Raw genomic sequence first — 16,434 nt, 5'->3', positions numbered from 1 at the left:
GTTCAGAATGTTTCTAATGCTCTTGGTGACTTGTAACCCCAGAACTGCAGCAGCAGTTTGTGAAAGATTTGAATGTGGATTTTGACAGAAAGCTTAAAACTTGAATTAAAGGAAAAAAAAAAAAAAAGGCGAGCAAACCAGCCTATAAAATGACTCAGTTAATGAATATTGTTTGCTTTCATGTGTCGAAAATGAGAACAAACTTTATCTGCGGGGGCCGATGAGCGAGCAGTTGGTGGCAAAACGTCTGACCCAAGAAATTGCTCCTTGGCCTGCCAACAGACTGCGCTAGCCTGGTCTGCGGGGTGGTTTGTCACAGGAGGCTGTGGCTTTGCTGCCACCCTTGCAGCCACAACCCGCCTGAGCTGTTTGGGATGGCGTTTCCTCCAACTGCTTGAGGGACCATCCAAGGCACCGCAGGGAGGCCAGCTCAGCAGCTTTTTGTTACGTGTCCTCTTTGTGGTCAAAGTTTGTTTGCCATGAAACCTAAAACCCTGTGTACCTCACTTCAGAATTGCCAGAAAAATCCTAAAATCCTGTAATAAACACTAAATGTCACATTAAAATTCCATTGTCTTTACTCAGTGGAAGTGCTGAAATATTACACAAAATTCTGTAATGGAGGAACAACTTATTCCATGAGAGAAACACGATGTTTTCACTAATATTTTTTTTTTACTTTTTTAAAATTTTATTTTTTTAAATACTTGATGTATTTGCTGAGTCTATCTGTAGCGAACGCCAGTTCTCAGAATTATTGTAGTAGAGATGTGGTAGTGCTACATGAGGACAAAATGAAGAAAATCTATGTGAGAAGTGAAATCAGTTAAAAACAAGTCTTCTTTTCTAGGTATTGCTGTGTTTGGCTACTCCATGGTTGTGTCAATAGGGGGAATATTTGCCTCACGACACCTGCACCTTAACCTGCTGCACAGTGTCCTCAGGTCTCCGATGAGTTTCTTTGAACGTACACCCAGTGGAAATCTGGTGAATCGTTTCTCTAAGGAGATAGATACTATTGACTCCACCATTCCACCAATCATCAAGATGTTCATGGGCTCAACATTTAACGTGATTGGGGCTTGTATCATCATTCTGCTGGCCACACCTATAGCTGCTGTCATTATTCCACCTCTGGGACTTGTCTACTTGTTTGTGCAGGTAAGGGGTGTTACCTGGGGGCACTGGGACCAGCAGTCACTCATCCTCTGTTATTTAACATAGTTCTTACTCTGCACTAGGATGGATTTTAATGTGTTTGACACGACTTATGCTTGACTGACTATGCTTTGCATGGTTTATTGGGTAGCTGATGTTAGCACAGCATTTCCTTCAGTTGTCAGGTGTAGAATGACTTCTGTGCAGAAGGTAATCCTGTAATACCTAAGCAGACTTTATAAAACGCCGTCAGATTTTGAGGTGAATTTTGTATAGCTTGTTGCTCAGAGCCCAAATGTGGAAAACATCTGGGCTTTTCTTTAAAACTGCCTTCCAAACAAGAGTAGCCTTTAGAGGGTTACGTGTGCATTGCTCATGTGCCTGTTTTGTCAGAATATTGTTTCTAGAGCAAGAGAAATGATAGCAGCCTTGTACTCCTGTCTTGTGTAGGCCGGGTATGCTTGCCTCGCTCTTGCTTTACTCTTAGAAATCTAGTACAGCCAGTACAGATCAAAAAGAAGCTGGGGTTTGACCTTGACTCTTGAATTAGTGAACTTGAAAGGTGGTGATGTGTGTGTTTTATACTGTTGAACTGAGCGTGCAGAGAAGAGAAAAGAGAAAATGGCTGTCACATGAGAGTGAGTGGTGGCAGCTATTTAAAGACAGCAGAGTGTATGTAATGGTCTTTCTAGGTGTTGTAGAAGGTGTGTATTCCTGCATGTAAGTTGAATCCCTATAATGAACATCTCAAATGGCAGGGAACTGTCTTGTGATTCCCTTTGTCTTTTCATACGCAGTCTGGATGTAACCATAATTCTCATACTCTGATTTGCAGAGATTTTACGTGGCCACTTCTCGCCAGCTCAAACGCCTTGAGTCTGTCAGTCGTTCTCCTGTATATTCTCACTTCAATGAGACCCTCCTGGGAGTCAGTGTCATTCGAGCCTTTGAGGAGCAGAAACGTTTCATAAAGCAGAACGACATGAAAGTGGATGAAAATCAGAAAGCTTATTATCCAAGCATTGTTGCAAACAGGTAACAGTGGGGCTGAATTATTGAAAGGCAGTTATAGGAAGGACATGGTTCTGCTGCCTGTGATCCTTATCAGTCGCAGCTCTTGGCATACTTGTCTAGGGTAGGGAAGCCTGTGTGGATATGTCTGTTTCACAGGTGTTTTGCTTAAACTTCTGTAATGGAATTAAGATTACTTCTGAATTTCTTTTCCTTCTGAGAGTTTCTGCCTTACCTCTGGGCAGTATGTTTTTTAAAAGTTTTGATTCATCTATTCCAATGTTAACCACAACTGCTTTCTGAACTAAGACCAGAATTTATGTACCTGAAAGGTTTATTAATTTTGGATGCCGCTAGGTTTGCATGTTGCTGGAGCAGAACCTCAAATATCTTGCAGTTCCAGTGTCACTGGCAGTATGCAGATGCCATATTACTAATCTTTTAAAAAAACAAGATGTGTGACCAAACATTGGTTGCCCACATTCCTAATTCTCCATAGGTGAATAACTGGAAAGATCATAGAATAGTTTGGGTTGGAGGGGACCCATCTAGTTCTAAAATCCCCTGCCACGGGCAGGGACACCTCCCCCCAGCCCAGGCTGCTCCCAGCCCCATCCAGCCTGGCCTTGGGCACTGCCAGGGATGGGGCACCCACAGCTGCTCTGGGCAGCCTGTTCCAGCGCATTACTTTTTTCTGTCTTGCAGGTGGCTGGCTGTCCGTCTGGAGTACGTGGGGAACTGTATTGTCCTCTTTGCAGCATTGTTCGCAGTGATTGCACGCAACAAACTCAGTGCAGGGCTGGTTGGCCTCTCGGTGTCCTATTCACTGCAGGTAATTTTACCTTTTTCTCTTAAAAAAACCCATCAACACCCCAAAACCCTTCTGATTTGTAAGACTGCGTCAGAAAGTCAGAACCTTGCTATGGCTTTGGAGGGAAAACTAAGGAACATAGGAAGGACTAAGGAACATTTGCAAAGATGCTGGGGTAGTTCTTCCTGTGACCCACCTGTGTGTGGGGATGTGGCTAAGATGACTCATCCCCTGCATATTAAAAGGCATCTGGACTTTTCTCCAGTCCAGCACTGATTAGCCAAGATCTTGTCTGTGTTTATGCATTCCATGAACCTGAAGTGGTTTGGTGGTTTCGTATTTTTTATTTATTGCAGGTAACAAATTTAGTATAAACTGCTTTTAGATTTCTTTTCTTCTTGCAGATCACAGCGTACTTGAACTGGCTAGTTCGCATGTCATCTGAGCTGGAAACCAACATTGTTGCTGTGGAAAGAGTCAAAGAATATGCTGAAATGGAGAAGGAGGTACATTTGAGTTGTCTACCACAGCTGTAGAAGTCAGTGCCCTGTTCTGAGGTCTTGCCCATTACCTGGCTGAATGGGTTGGAGAGTGCCGCTGGGCCTGTCCTAGGAGCTGAGGGTGGGACGGAGCAGAGTGCTGGCCGTGCCCTCCCTCTAGGCACAGGCTGTACCTTGGTGTGTTCCTCTGGGTGCTTTTGAGGGACATCCACCGACATGGTGTTACTGAGGGGGTGTGCTGTTCCACCCTTGGCTGAGCAGTGGAGCTGTACAAGTATTTTTGTTTCCTAAATGCTTAAACATTCTCTTTCTTACTTTACTTGTCTTTCTCTTTTTACTCTTAGTGTGGGAAATAAAGAGGTTTTACATTTTTGTTTTGATTCAAATCGCCTAACAACTCATTTCATTTGTCATTGTGCCCCTTTTCGCTACAGAACGGAGTTTTCTGTGGCTTCTCTTTGCCATGCCTGTCACTTGAACCTGACCTGAATCACTATTTTGGCAGCCAAACATTATGAGAACCTTTCCTAAATTTTTTTTCTCGGGTTCTGGTAGCAGACTGGTGTGTGTTTATGTAGATAAAAGCTTTTTTTTTTTTTTTTTTTGGCACTGGCAGTGCATGCAGTGGGGTTTGTTCTTCCATCTTCCACCTCTGTGGGAGGCTGAGGCAGCAGCTGTTTACTTTACCAGCTTGTTAATCTTTTAGTGCTTATGCCTCAGTTAAGCTGCTTCTAGTTGCATGTCTGGCTTCCCCAGCAGCTTCTTTACTGTGGTGTGGGTGTACAGGCAGGTTATCTGAACATGTTCTGCCGGTATGATTCTGCCATTTGTAAGGTGAAAGCTTATCCAGCAAGTGGGACTTGTGATAGGAGAGCCCTTGGCTACATTCAGCACTTCATCTGCCTTGGGTAGGCACTTTCCCTCTTTGCCCATCATCGTTACAGTTCCTTTTGCAAATTGCACACTAACAAGGATTGTTCTTAATTGCTTTCCGTGAGGCCTCTGAGCCCATGTCTGGTTGAAGAAGCAACTGATTAGATGTGTTCCGTGTGGTTCTTTCAGGCTGAATGGAGTATTGAACAAACTGCCCCAGCGAGTACCTGGCCCAAGGAAGGGAAGATTGAGTTTCGAGGCTATGGTTTACGTTACCGGGAAGACTTGGATTTGGTTCTGAAAAACATAAACGTTACCATAAACGGGGGCGAGAAGGTAATGAATCTACATTTGTAGTAGGGTGTTACAGTTCATAAGACTGCATGTGTAAGCCAGAGAGGTTGAACCCTGTTCTGTAACGTGTCTGGGGTCCTTAAGAACTCAAAGAGCTTCTGTAGAATCAGTCTTACTGTAACTGGCAGGCGTAGTGGGCTCTTAGGCTTTTCAAGGTGTGTGCTGCATCATGGGATAAAGATACACTGTTATGTGGGCTTGTGAAGTGTCTTTTGGTCTGATTTCATAAGGAAGTGAGGTTTATCTTGTCTTTTCTCCCCTTCCCAGGAAATTTTGCTGATTTGCTGTGAGCAAAGAGGTGCACAGGTTGCAGAGAGATTAAGTTAATCACAGTCTCAAGAAAATGAGCTATTAAGTAGAGGGGCAAAGTCCTGATCTAGTGAGGTAGAAGTTGCAAGGTGAGACCGCAGGAAAAAAACGGGACTTCAGAGTAGATTCTCTGGATCTGGCCAAACTGGCAGTGATAGGTGTGTGTTTCTCCTACTGCTTCCTTGCACGTGAGCTCACATGCATCCTGCCCCAGTCCTATGTGGATTCTCTGATGTCCAGTAATAGTGTGATCTTCCACAGCGGCATAAAAGGTAGCTGCAAGGCAGGTCTACTGGCTTCCTGATTTGTGGTATCCAACTAGGCATTTGCTTTTTTCCTGAGTGTGTGCATTCTACTGACAAATATGGGCAGAATACTACTTCAAGAGGGGTTAGAAAGGGCAGGTGGCAAGAGATATATCAACAAACCACAGAGGCAATTTTTTATGTTTATTTTTTAAAAGGCAAAGAATTGGTGAAGACCTCAGTCTAACTGGGAAGCCAAACATTTGTGTGAAACAGTGCTTATCAAGATAAATGTTAAGTTAGCAATTGTTACTGTGAAGCATGAACTAGGGATACCTTGGTCTGCTCTACCCAATTCCATCTGCCTTTCTAGAAAAACTGAAAATTTCTATGGCTGGATTGCAGATTTTGAGACTGCTTTTTGTGGTGTGTGTGTGGGGGGGGGGGGTTTTGGTTGTTTTGTTTTTTTTTTCATATCCAGTGATTTTTTTTCTTCCCCTTTGATTAGTCTCAGTTTGTTGTGCTGTTTTGGGGTGTTGATAGCCCAGCAAATATGACAACCTTCTGGTAGTGTGTCAGTTTCAGGTAGATACTTGGAAAGGTTTTAATTTTTCCCTGGACTGAAGTGGTTCCTGTATGTCTTCCCAACAGATTGGAATAGTTGGAAGAACGGGAGCTGGAAAATCCTCACTAACTTTAGGTTTGTTTCGGATTAATGAAGCAGCTGAAGGAGAAATTATTATTGATGGAATTAATATTGCAAAGATAGGGCTCCATGACTTGCGGTTCAAGATCACCATCATCCCTCAGGTACATGCAAAATCCTGCCATTACTGGAACTTGTTTTGTAACAGTGCTGTTTCTGTGATGTGCTGGGGGGGAATGTATTTATTCCTCTTCTGATCTATAGCTATGAAATTGAGTCATTTTAGCATGGTTTTTCATGGACTTGAAACCAAGCTTTTTTCCTAGACTGGCTTTGATTTTCTTGTGCTGTGTAACAGGCAGGAGCTTGGCTATGGCCGAGTTGTGATTTGGAAGCAAAACCTTGGCCTTTGGACTCATGGGCTTTGTCAGCACCCCACGCTGATCGCTTCAGTGCTTATAGACAGCTAAGGCTGAGTGGGGAGGTCTTACCCCAGCTGAACACCTGATTGGGGTCCAGGGTCCCTTAATTAACTGGGACCATTGCTCTTTTGGCCAGTAGAGGGGAAGTGAAGTCTGAGTATTTCCATTGGTGGAGAGCCCTCAGGGGAGTTTCTCTAGAAATGAATTTCCACTTTCACTTTAGATAGTTCCATTCTTTTTAGAAACACAACAAAGGTACTGTGTAGCTAGTTGTGAGGGACAGGGATTTTGCGTTGCTCCTTCAGGCTCAGTATGCACTCTTTGGGCCTGTGCACAAAGCAGTCTGGCTTCGGCACGATCTCGTGATGCGGTACTGTTCAGTCACAGAAGCCTGTACATAACCATCCCAGTCGACCCCAGCAACTATGGGTTTGATAGTCCAAATGGGTTGGAAATATGGCTTTACAAGCACTGGATGCACAGTCTCAAATCATCTTGTTATCATTGCATAGCCTTTATTGCCTGCCCGTTCTGATTCAAAGTAAGACCATAAAATGCAGTTATATAAATCACTGTTGCAGCATGCTGGCAAAAACAAGTGAGCACACTGTAAAAGGTTTTCTGCACCACTTCTTTTGGAAATCCTGGGGGGACTTTGTTTTCTCCATTTGATCACTTTGCATTGGTCTGACACTACTAGGTTGAAAGTATTTCTAAAGTAGTGTTTCTCCATGTCCAAGAAAAAAATCAATTAATTCAAATAATACAGCAGCTGAAGACTTTTGAAATATTTACAGATGGTATAATTCTCTGGGAAGTGGAGAGTTGACCTAATAGTCCCTGCTGACAGAAGTTTGGGCAGGGAGTGCCTGTTCTTTAACTTAGTAGCCCAGTAAAAAGAAAGTTGGCTGATGAGGTTTTTTTGGGGGTTGGGTTTTATTTGTTTGTTTGGTTTGTTGTTTTTTTTCTGGATTCATGAGTCACTGACTTACTGAAAGGTCTGGAGTGCCAGTCTGCAGAGGTCAGGCCCCCGAGAGGCATAAGGAGTAAGGGTGAGGGAGAATAACTTGCTCTTACTGGAAAAAATGAGGTCTCGCTCCCAAATTCGGTAGATTAACTTGCTTGCAGTTGGATCTGGACGTGTTGTTTTACTTTTGCTACCTAAGAAATATTTTTGGAGCACTTGCCATGTTCTGTGTACATTGTCAATTACATCTTTCTGTGACTAGGATCCAATATTGTTTTCTGGCTCTCTGCGTATGAATCTTGATCCTTTTGATCAACACTCTGATGAAGATGTTTGGAGGTCTTTGGAATTGGCTCACCTGAAAACCTTTGTATCATCCCTTCCTGATAAACTTAATCACGAGTGTGCTGAAGGTGGCGAGAACCTCAGGTACGTCAAAGAACCATGTTTGTGAAAATTGCCTTAAGAACTAAATGAGAACTGAGAGGGGTGTGTGCACCCTCCCATCTGCAACTAGACTTTCTGTTCCCAGAAACCTCACTCCCAAGCTCACTTGGGACAGTATGTAGCTAGATCCTAGCAATAGCAATGCTCCCTGACCCCGCCTGGTGTGAGAATTTGCAGAGGGAGTTGGGGAATTCTTAATGCATCAGCAGGCAATCAAACAACTAGGTTTTATTCAACATGTTTTAAACTCTCAGGTTAGGGAATTTGAAGTAATTTAAGCAATACTCAGAATGCTGTGATGTTTGACAGCTTAGTCTTGGAAAGGATTTCAGCAGAAGCAGCCTGCAACTTGTAGTGGATGCTCTGAACTTACTATAGCTCTTGCCCAGCAGATGCAGTTTTTCTAAGGAAGCTGTTAGCTTGCTTTTTGTGCTGTAGCAGGGATACGTTTGGTCTGCAGAAACCATTTAAAATCCAGTCCTCAACACTGCACTGATTGGGTGCATCAGCCTGATGCAGTTATGCTGAAACCATTTGTAATGTATTCTCTTGCAAGGAATTGCTAGGCTTCAAAATTAATACTGCAAACTTGTTCTGACTTTTCCCCCCCCCGCTCCCATCCCCCCCGCTGTAGTGTGGGACAGCGCCAGCTGGTGTGCCTGGCACGAGCTCTGCTCAGGAAGTCCAAAATCCTGGTTCTAGATGAAGCCACAGCTGCTGTTGATCTTGAAACCGATAAGCTTATACAGTCAACAATAAAGTCTCAATTTGAAGAATGTACTGTATTAACTATAGCACATCGTCTGAACACAATCATGGACTACACAAGGTAAAGTAATACTGCTTTTGTTTGAAGAACGTGGCATGCTTGACCAGCATTGTGCTCTACTAAAATAAGCATTTTTGTGTTAAATTTGTTTACTGGCGCATTTTAGCTAACTCTCTGTGGTGGAGCTGCTGGAATTCCTGTTTTTATGGGTGTAGGTTGTGTGTTCTGGCTTGCGCTGATCGTGCTTGGCCTGGGGAGCTCCTCTGACCCCTCTGTCGCACTGCTGTTGTGCTGTTTCTGCCCCGGCCAACCTGGAAGGGGAGAGAGGCAAGGACAGGAGTCTGTTCCTGGGTCTTGTCCTAGTTTAGGCAGAGCTGGAAGAGACGTCAAAGCTTCAGGGAGCTCATACTCTAAACTAGGCACAGACAGCATAAGGAATCAAAAAGGCAGGTCCTGCGCTTCCCTGAAGTTTGACATTTCTCTTTACATCACTTTTGCTTATAGTTCATATAACCTCCCTCATCCTCAGCTGCCTTGCTAAGGTGTGGTTGAGGGCAGAGTTGTTGTCTTATAATTTCAGTTTTAAGCTCTCTTGTCCTTTTTATCACGGAACGGCAGAGAGCAGAGTGAGCAGTGATAAAATTTTTGGGGTGTACTTTTGTGACCTTTCTTTGTGCTGTCAATAGCAAAAGGCAAGAGACAGGAGCATTGCCTGTGCCAGGCCCAGCACCAGCGGTACCGTCACCAGATGAGCGCCCAGTGCAGTCAAGGCAGCGGGTACCACCATGCAGCAGCACCCATGAAGGGCTTAGTGAGCACCTCCGCAATGCCTGCTGTTAGTGGAGGTAGCTGAAGGCGGTGTTTTAACTGTGAGCGGACTTTAGTGACTGTGGTAACTTGCTTTGTAAAATTCCTAATTCCAGTTCACGTTTGTTTTGGATAAACTGCCTGTGCTTTATTTTGTCAGCAGAAGTTGATGTGGTACAGTATTATAGATAGAAAGGTTATCCTAGAACCTGAAAGGTCTTAGGGGCCCTGACTCACCTTGACAAGAAGTGCTGTCACCTAGTTTCTGAGTGGCTCAGAGCGCAATCCAAAGTCTCATGGTTGCCTGCAAATGACTGGATAAACATGTGCTGCATAAAAAATAGACCAGACAGAGTCTCTGCAGTGAGGATGGACAGAGTTGAGAGTCTCTGTCCATTCATACGATCTGGACTGTGTTCGCTTGCATGTAACGGCCGTGCTACAGTCAGTTTGTGCCTGTACGTATACATCTGTGTTCGTTGGCTTTCTGCATTATCTTGTGACTTTTTGTTTCTTTTTCTCTCCCCTGTTTTACAGAGTTTTAGTCCTGGACAGAGGAGAAGTGGTGGAGTGTGGTAGTCCAGACCACCTACTTCAGGAAAAAGGCATTTTCTATAGCATGGCCAAAGATTCAGGCTTGGTGTAGCATTTGAACTTGATTAGTTCCTGTGGGGGAGAGGGAGGTGATGTGTTCAGAGAACTGTAACTTCCCCTGAGCCGGTATGAACCGTACAGTTCAGTTTCAGACCTAGTGAAGTTAACCAGAGCACGGTGATGGAAGTAACGTAAAAATGCAATTTTTTTCTTTTTTTTTTAACTCTCCTTAGTATTGATTTTAGCCAGCTTTAGGAGAAGCACATACACTGTGCAAAACACTTTGGAGACTTTTAATTTTTGCCTGAAATCTGTCATTACATGCTCAAATGTAAGGCAGAGTGACTGATCGAAGAAGTTCAGAAAAGCTTTTTCTTTTCATCTGCTCTTATGTTCTGAAGTTCCCCCCCCCCCCCTTTTTTTTTAAGAAATATTTTTGCAAATGCTAGTTATTTGCTTGTTTGCTGATTCCTCATTTGATGAGCCATCTATTGTGGGGTGCACTTGGAATATTTTGTGGCATATAGTACTATAGTCCAAAGATTTTTCTTCTTGTGAAACGTGTGCCAGACTTTCTCATTATGGCATTTACTGTACATGGTTAATGCTTCTATGCATTGTCCTAAAGGTTTCATGTGTTTACAGTGTATAGCAGCAAGTTCACTATAATGCGTCAGTAGTGCTGATGTGAAAAATGAAAAAGCACAGTCAACTTCCAAGCAGTATTTTAGCATGTCTGGAGTGACAATCACCTCAAAATCAAATTTGTGCAGCAGTTGGTGTGTTGCAGTGCGCAGTACCTGTTCTTACACCCAGTTCACTCAGGAATTCAGACTTGGGTGGCGAATCCTGGTTATGCCTGTGGGGACTAGGTTAGTGAGGATTTGCCTGAGCGGAGGCTGCAGGCTTGGTATGACATTGATTGTAATACCCTTGGCTTTGGCAGTTCTGTGCTTTAATAGAAGCTCTGCCACATCAAGGACCATTAGCCTTATACCGAAGAAACATGCCCTTCATGCTGCTGCTGTTGACTCTCAAATTTCGTGGGGAAACTGTTCTGTTACAGTAGTTAAAAAAAAAAAAAAGTGTTACTGTTTTTAAAGTTGTGTGTCAGAGGGGTCTAACAATTCAATTAGAATGGAGTCTGGTTTCAAAATCTGTGTTGAATGTTCAGTTTTCTGTGGGAAGAAAAAAGTTACTTTTCTCATGTCCTGATTAGTCTTATTTTAAAGGAAAATGCTGGAAGAAGGCAAACCAAGTCAGACGGACCCAAATACTCGGCGCTCTGAAAATGTGGACTTCTGTGAATGATATTGCTGACCTTAATACTAGACAGTTGTCTTCTTTAGAGTAAAGCTATTTATTTTTTTGTAAATTATGACTCTCTGAAATGGGATAGACTGAAATTTTCTTTGGTATTTTTTTGTAATGACTATAAAAATATTTGCAAAGAACTTGCAGTAAAAAAAACCAACTTTGAAACATACTGTGATGTGTCATTTCATGCTTTGTATTTGACAAAGGTTTGCTTTGTCAGTTCAGGCCTTGAAAGTAGAAATTATATAATAAAAATGTTAGACTAGGGTTGCTAGGCCTGATGTCTGGGGGGTGCTGGGGTGGGTAAGAAACCTTCGGTGCAGATAAGTGTGCTGTGGTTAAGTCTAGATCACCTCTCATCGTTTTGCTTGTAATTTGAGTGCTGCGGTTCCCTGAGCAGACCAGGTAACAACAACGGATCGGTAGAGGACTGAGCGGTGCTGTGGACCTTTGTCATACCCATGGTGTCCATGGCCTGTGTCTGCCACATTTCCCGGGCAGCTGGGTGTTAACTGCCTCTCTGGAAAGGGAATGAGGAAGGGGTGATTTAGCAGTTTGGGGAGAAGTGCTGGGTTTTGGTTTTTCAAATCACCTGAGGCTTATGCAGCATGGACAGAAGGGTGGAAAGACAAGTAAATAATAAGTAACAGAATATAGAGCAGAGAAATGAGCTTGCCAGGTAGGCTGTGTGGCTGGTATTGTTTTACTCAGCTGCATTAAAATGGAGGCAGATCTAACTGCAGAGGAGACCCAGAGGAGGAACTGTGAATACCACTGTGAGACTGGTCCCGCTTGGGGCAGTCACCTTCCAGGAACACTTGGTGATCCTTCCCCTTCCACCCTCCTGGGAGAGCCCTGGGAAGGAAGAGCTGGCTGGTTAGATGGGTGGTGGTGTGGTGGGTGTTGTCCCCCTTGACCTCAGCAAGGCTCGTAACGCTGTCTCCCGTAACACCCTCACAGGTCAGCTCAGGAGGCCTGGGTTAGGTGAGTGGATGGATGGTGAGGTGGGCTGAGCACTGGCTGAATGGCCGAGCTCAGGGGGCTGCGGTCAGCGGCACGGGGTCTGGCTGGAGGCCTGTAGCTCGTGGAGTTCCCCCGGGGTCAGTGCTGGGCCCTGTCCTGTTCAGCTTATTCCTCAGTGGCCTGGATGAAGGACTGAGCGTACCCTCAGCAAGTTGCTGATGTCACCTAACCGGGAGGAGTGGCTGATACACCAAAGGCTGCGCTGCCATTTGGTGAGAGCCGGGCAGGCTGGAGAGCTGGGTGGAGAGGGACCTGGTGAAGTTCAGCAAAGGCAAGCGTAGGGTCCTGCACCTGGGGAGGAACAACCCCACGCCCCAGCGCAGGCTGGGGCTGAGCTGCTGGGGGCAGCTCTGCGGAGAAGGGCCTGGCAGTGCTGGTGGGCAGCACGTTGCCCATGGGCCAGCAGCGTGCCCGTGTGGCCCAGAAGGCCAGTGGTGTCCCGGGGTGCACGAGGAGGAGCGTGGCCAGCAGGACGGGGGAGGGGATCCCCCCCCTCTGCTCTGCCCTGGTGAGGCCGCGTCTGGAGTGCGGTGTCCGGTGCTGGGCTCCCCAGGTCAGGAGAGACAGGGAGCTGCTGGAGAGGGGCCAGCGGGGGCTGCGGAGGTGATGGGGGGCCCGGAGCATCTCCCCTGTGAGGGGAGGCCGAGAGAGCTGGGCCTGTTCAGCCCGGAGAAGACTAAGACAGGATCTTATCAATGCATATAAACACCTTAAGGGCAGGTGCCGGGAGGACAGGGCCGGGCTCTTTTCGGTGGTGCCCAGCGGCAGGACAAGGGGCAACGGGCACAAGGTGCGGCACTGGAAGCTCCACCTGAACACGAGGCAGAACTCCTTTCCCTGGAGGGTGCCGGAGCACGGGCACAGGCTGCCCGCAGAGGCTGCGCTGTCTCCTCCTCTGGAGACGTTCAGAACCCGCCTGGATGTGGCTCTGTGTGACCTGCCCCAGGCGACCCTGCTTTAGACCTGTGAGCCTGTGATTTACACTGCATTTGCGATCTTAACTGGGTACACTGGACGGTGTCACTAGATGTTCTCTGTCCTATTCATGAGCTGTTTGTGATCATCTGGGGAACTGTGTGTCCAAAATGCTGTACTTTGCAGGGTAGCCTTCTAAATAGTGCAGCAAGGGGTCAGAGCACTGCTCCTGGTGTGTGCTTCAGTCTTGTTCTTTTTCACGGGTGTGGTTGTTAATATGCATCACTGTGTTCTCTCAGTTTTATGTATTTATACACTTGCTAGCACAAACTGTTCTGCCCCGGCTCTGGAATAGATACTCTTTTCTGTTTGCCCTAAATACCTGTCAGTGCTTTATGTTGTTGCTGCATTGATTCATGATCCTGATTCCAAATGTCTGTCCTCGTAAAAATGATGAATATCTTGTCTGGATGTAACTTGAACAGAATTGTATTATGCATGATGAGGATCAATCTGAACTAATCTTTACTGCACACAGAGCTGGCTGAACAAACGCGGCTTGCTTTCCACAGAGCTGATGTGTAAGAGCAGTGTCATATATGTGCTTTGGGGTACCTTGAGGTAAGAGCAGTATAGCTGTGAACTCCTGTTTCGGCTAGGAAAGAGGGCACTGTATACTGATGGCTGCATGCAGTGTTACTGGGACCAGTTGCAGAAAATTATAGAGCTGGCTGCAAGGTAAGGTATTAGAATCTGGCATTAAAACCAGTAGATTTTCCTTATTTGATCTGTTTTCATTTTTGTGCGTGTTGTTTGGGGCTAATGCTTCTGTAGTACTTGGGGCACTTTCACTGCTTCTGGGTAAGTGAAAGCTGGCCTGACTGTCCCTGAGCTCCAGTACAGGAGTGGTGCCATCCAGCAGGGATCAGTACTACTGCAGCCCAGGGCGGTTATAAACATGTTAATCTTTATAAAAGAGTCAAAGGAAATCGTTGAATTTACTGTGTTGGATTTCAGTGCCCGTTGCTGTATCCTGACTGACATCACTGGCTGCATCATGGCAGGTACCTCACACCTGGAAGAGCTGATTCTGCTGAAAAAAACAGCTCAGGGTTTTCAGGAGACCTGCAAACGAAGAACCGGAGTTCTTCGTGTGTGTGAATGCAGCTAGTTCTGAAAACTGTTCCCAGTCTTGAGACATCTGTGAGGCCACCTTTTAGTGGTTCAGCCGCAGTGTAGGATGGAAACTGTTGTGCTTGGGGTCATTGATGCCTCTTAACATTCTGGCTTTGCTGTGCATCTTGTGCATCTGGGGAACTAGGAGTGCAACCTACAAGCTACATTTCTGGCACGAACTTGGTGTAAATCAATGCACGACACCTTCATTCTTATTTTCTAGCTTTAGCAATTTCAGTATTACCTTATATTCTTGATCATTGATTCCAAGGGGTTTTTAAGGTCATTTTTCTCTCTTACATATGCAGTGTTTTTACTTTGAGAGAGCTTTAAATAAGGAAGAAAAATGAGAGGGAAGAAAGAAAGTAAAATAACTTGGAATTGAAAGCCCTAACCCTTGATGTCCAGCTTGGACTGACAACTGGAACAGGGCAAGTACTAATTAAGCTTCTGGCCTCATTTTGTACAATTGCATGGGGGTCCTGCCCTGGCTTAACGGGCAGAGCGGGCAGCCTGTGCGGCACAGGCAGCTTCGTGAGAGTGACGTGCTGCCGGGGTGGGTGCTCTGCTGGGACCGGGCTGGGCTGTCTCCTAGGGGCTGCGCAGCAGCGATGCTCGCTGTGTCCCAACCCCCTGCCCTGGGTTCTGCCTCTGTCCGCTGGCCTGGCCTGGCCATCCAGCCGCAGCCCGCCCGGGGGAGTGCAGCGGACCTGCCTGGCCCGGGGTGGTGGGGAGCATGGGATCTCCCGCAGAAAGGCAGTGCCGCCGTTTGGTCTTGCTGTGGTCTAAGTCAATATTTGTTTTTTCTCTAGAGTCCCTACTGGACCTAGAGTGAAAGACTTGGTTTTGCTCCGAAGAGGAAAACAGAGTTGGAAAATCACTGGAATGTCAAGAAACGTTGTTTAGATCAGCCGATGTTTTTGGGACTTGGAGCGGGGTGGTGACCATGGGGCTAAACACAGCTGCGCTGCGTATGTTGCACGTACCCTGCACAATAGTTACTACAAAGTAATGCTGCAAAAGTGGAGACGGGGTGAGTCCAGGTGCTTCTCTTGATCAGCTGTAGACATTCAGATTACGGGTGGTGGTGGACAGACTATTATTTCTTAATCTTTAAAATTTCTTCAAAGCAACTTACAAAACAGGCTGTTAGCATAGTTCTGAGCCTGCTGTAGTTACCTCCTGTGCTAACTGCGTAGTTCAGTCAAATAGTCTCATCTAGGAGGAAGTACCTTTGCAAAGACCCAGCAGACCCGTCCTTTTCAACACCACTTTCTGTTCCTTAAACCAGATTTTAAAGAGAGGATGGTATCTCCAGGCATTAATTCCTTTGTTCATTTTGCTTTAACCAACATGCAGATCCCTTCCTTGCGATGACTGTTACCTTTCTTTGTGAGACCTGAGCTACTGATCTGTCACTCATGGTACCACTTGGACATAAACGGGGACTTTGGCTCATCTGAAACACAGGGTTTTTTGTCATATGTCATTTTGAGAATCCCTTTTCTTTTGCCCTTTCAGCACAGCTTGACACGTGAAAGCTGATGGTGTTTTTGCTTGCTCTTGCTTTGTGCAAGCCAACAGCAAAACTGTGCCCTTTCAAAGATTACCAGTGTGAAAGTCTGTTTTGATTATTTTCTCCTTCTGTTGCCTTCTTCATTACCAACTTAGGAACGGAAAGCGAGCATTTAAAAGATGTTTATATCAGCGATTATGGTATGCTAAAAGATGTCTGTTTCAGAATTACCCAGCAACATGGGTACTTCTGTTTCTCTTTGACCTCAGTTAAAAGGAAAAAATACCTAACTTATATCTCACTAGTTCTAAATGCTCCTGGGTTTGAGATGCACTGATAAACCTTTAGAGTGCTCATACCTTGCATTTGTTGTTTGAATTTTTTTGTCTGCCTTTAAGGTTTGGAGAAAGTAGAGGGACAAATAAATTGCCTCTTTCCTGGTATTTGAGCACCAGTATGGCAGCAGGCATTGGACTTTGGCATCTTGGGCACTTGTGCAGCAGAAACTGTTCACTGCTCTTACCATGGGCAAAGAGGCTACTAACAGCTGTTGGAGAAGAAACTGTTGTGTTGT

General features: G+C 45.4%; 1 protein-coding gene across 3 annotated transcripts in view; it reads left to right on the top strand.

Annotated features, from left to right (window-relative positions):
- Positions 1-11,399, top strand: part of LOC102059643 (multidrug resistance-associated protein 1) — a 57,512-nt gene extending 46,113 nt beyond the window's left edge. For 2 of the 3 annotated variants that reach the window (XM_055710016.1, XM_055710013.1), the window contains exons 23-31: positions 851-1,161; positions 1,994-2,193; positions 2,875-3,001; positions 3,385-3,486; positions 4,543-4,689; positions 5,913-6,071; positions 7,559-7,725; positions 8,378-8,572; positions 9,199-9,848. In XM_055710016.1, coding sequence (XP_055565991.1) covers positions 851-1,161; positions 1,994-2,193; positions 2,875-3,001; positions 3,385-3,486; positions 4,543-4,689; positions 5,913-6,071; positions 7,559-7,725; positions 8,378-8,572; positions 9,199-9,352 — 1,562 coding nt within the window. In that variant the 3' untranslated portion in view covers positions 9,353-9,848. The other variant, XM_055710015.1, reaches the window with a different exon arrangement.
- The last annotated feature ends 5,035 nt before the right edge of the window (positions 11,400-16,434 follow it).

This window comes from Falco cherrug, chromosome 4 (genome assembly GCF_023634085.1).
Source record: "Falco cherrug isolate bFalChe1 chromosome 4, bFalChe1.pri, whole genome shotgun sequence".
Classification (NCBI taxonomy): Eukaryota; Metazoa; Chordata; class Aves; order Falconiformes; family Falconidae; genus Falco; species Falco cherrug.
The sequence above is the reverse complement of the archived record's forward strand: the minus strand, read 5'-3'. Positions and strand labels throughout refer to the sequence as shown.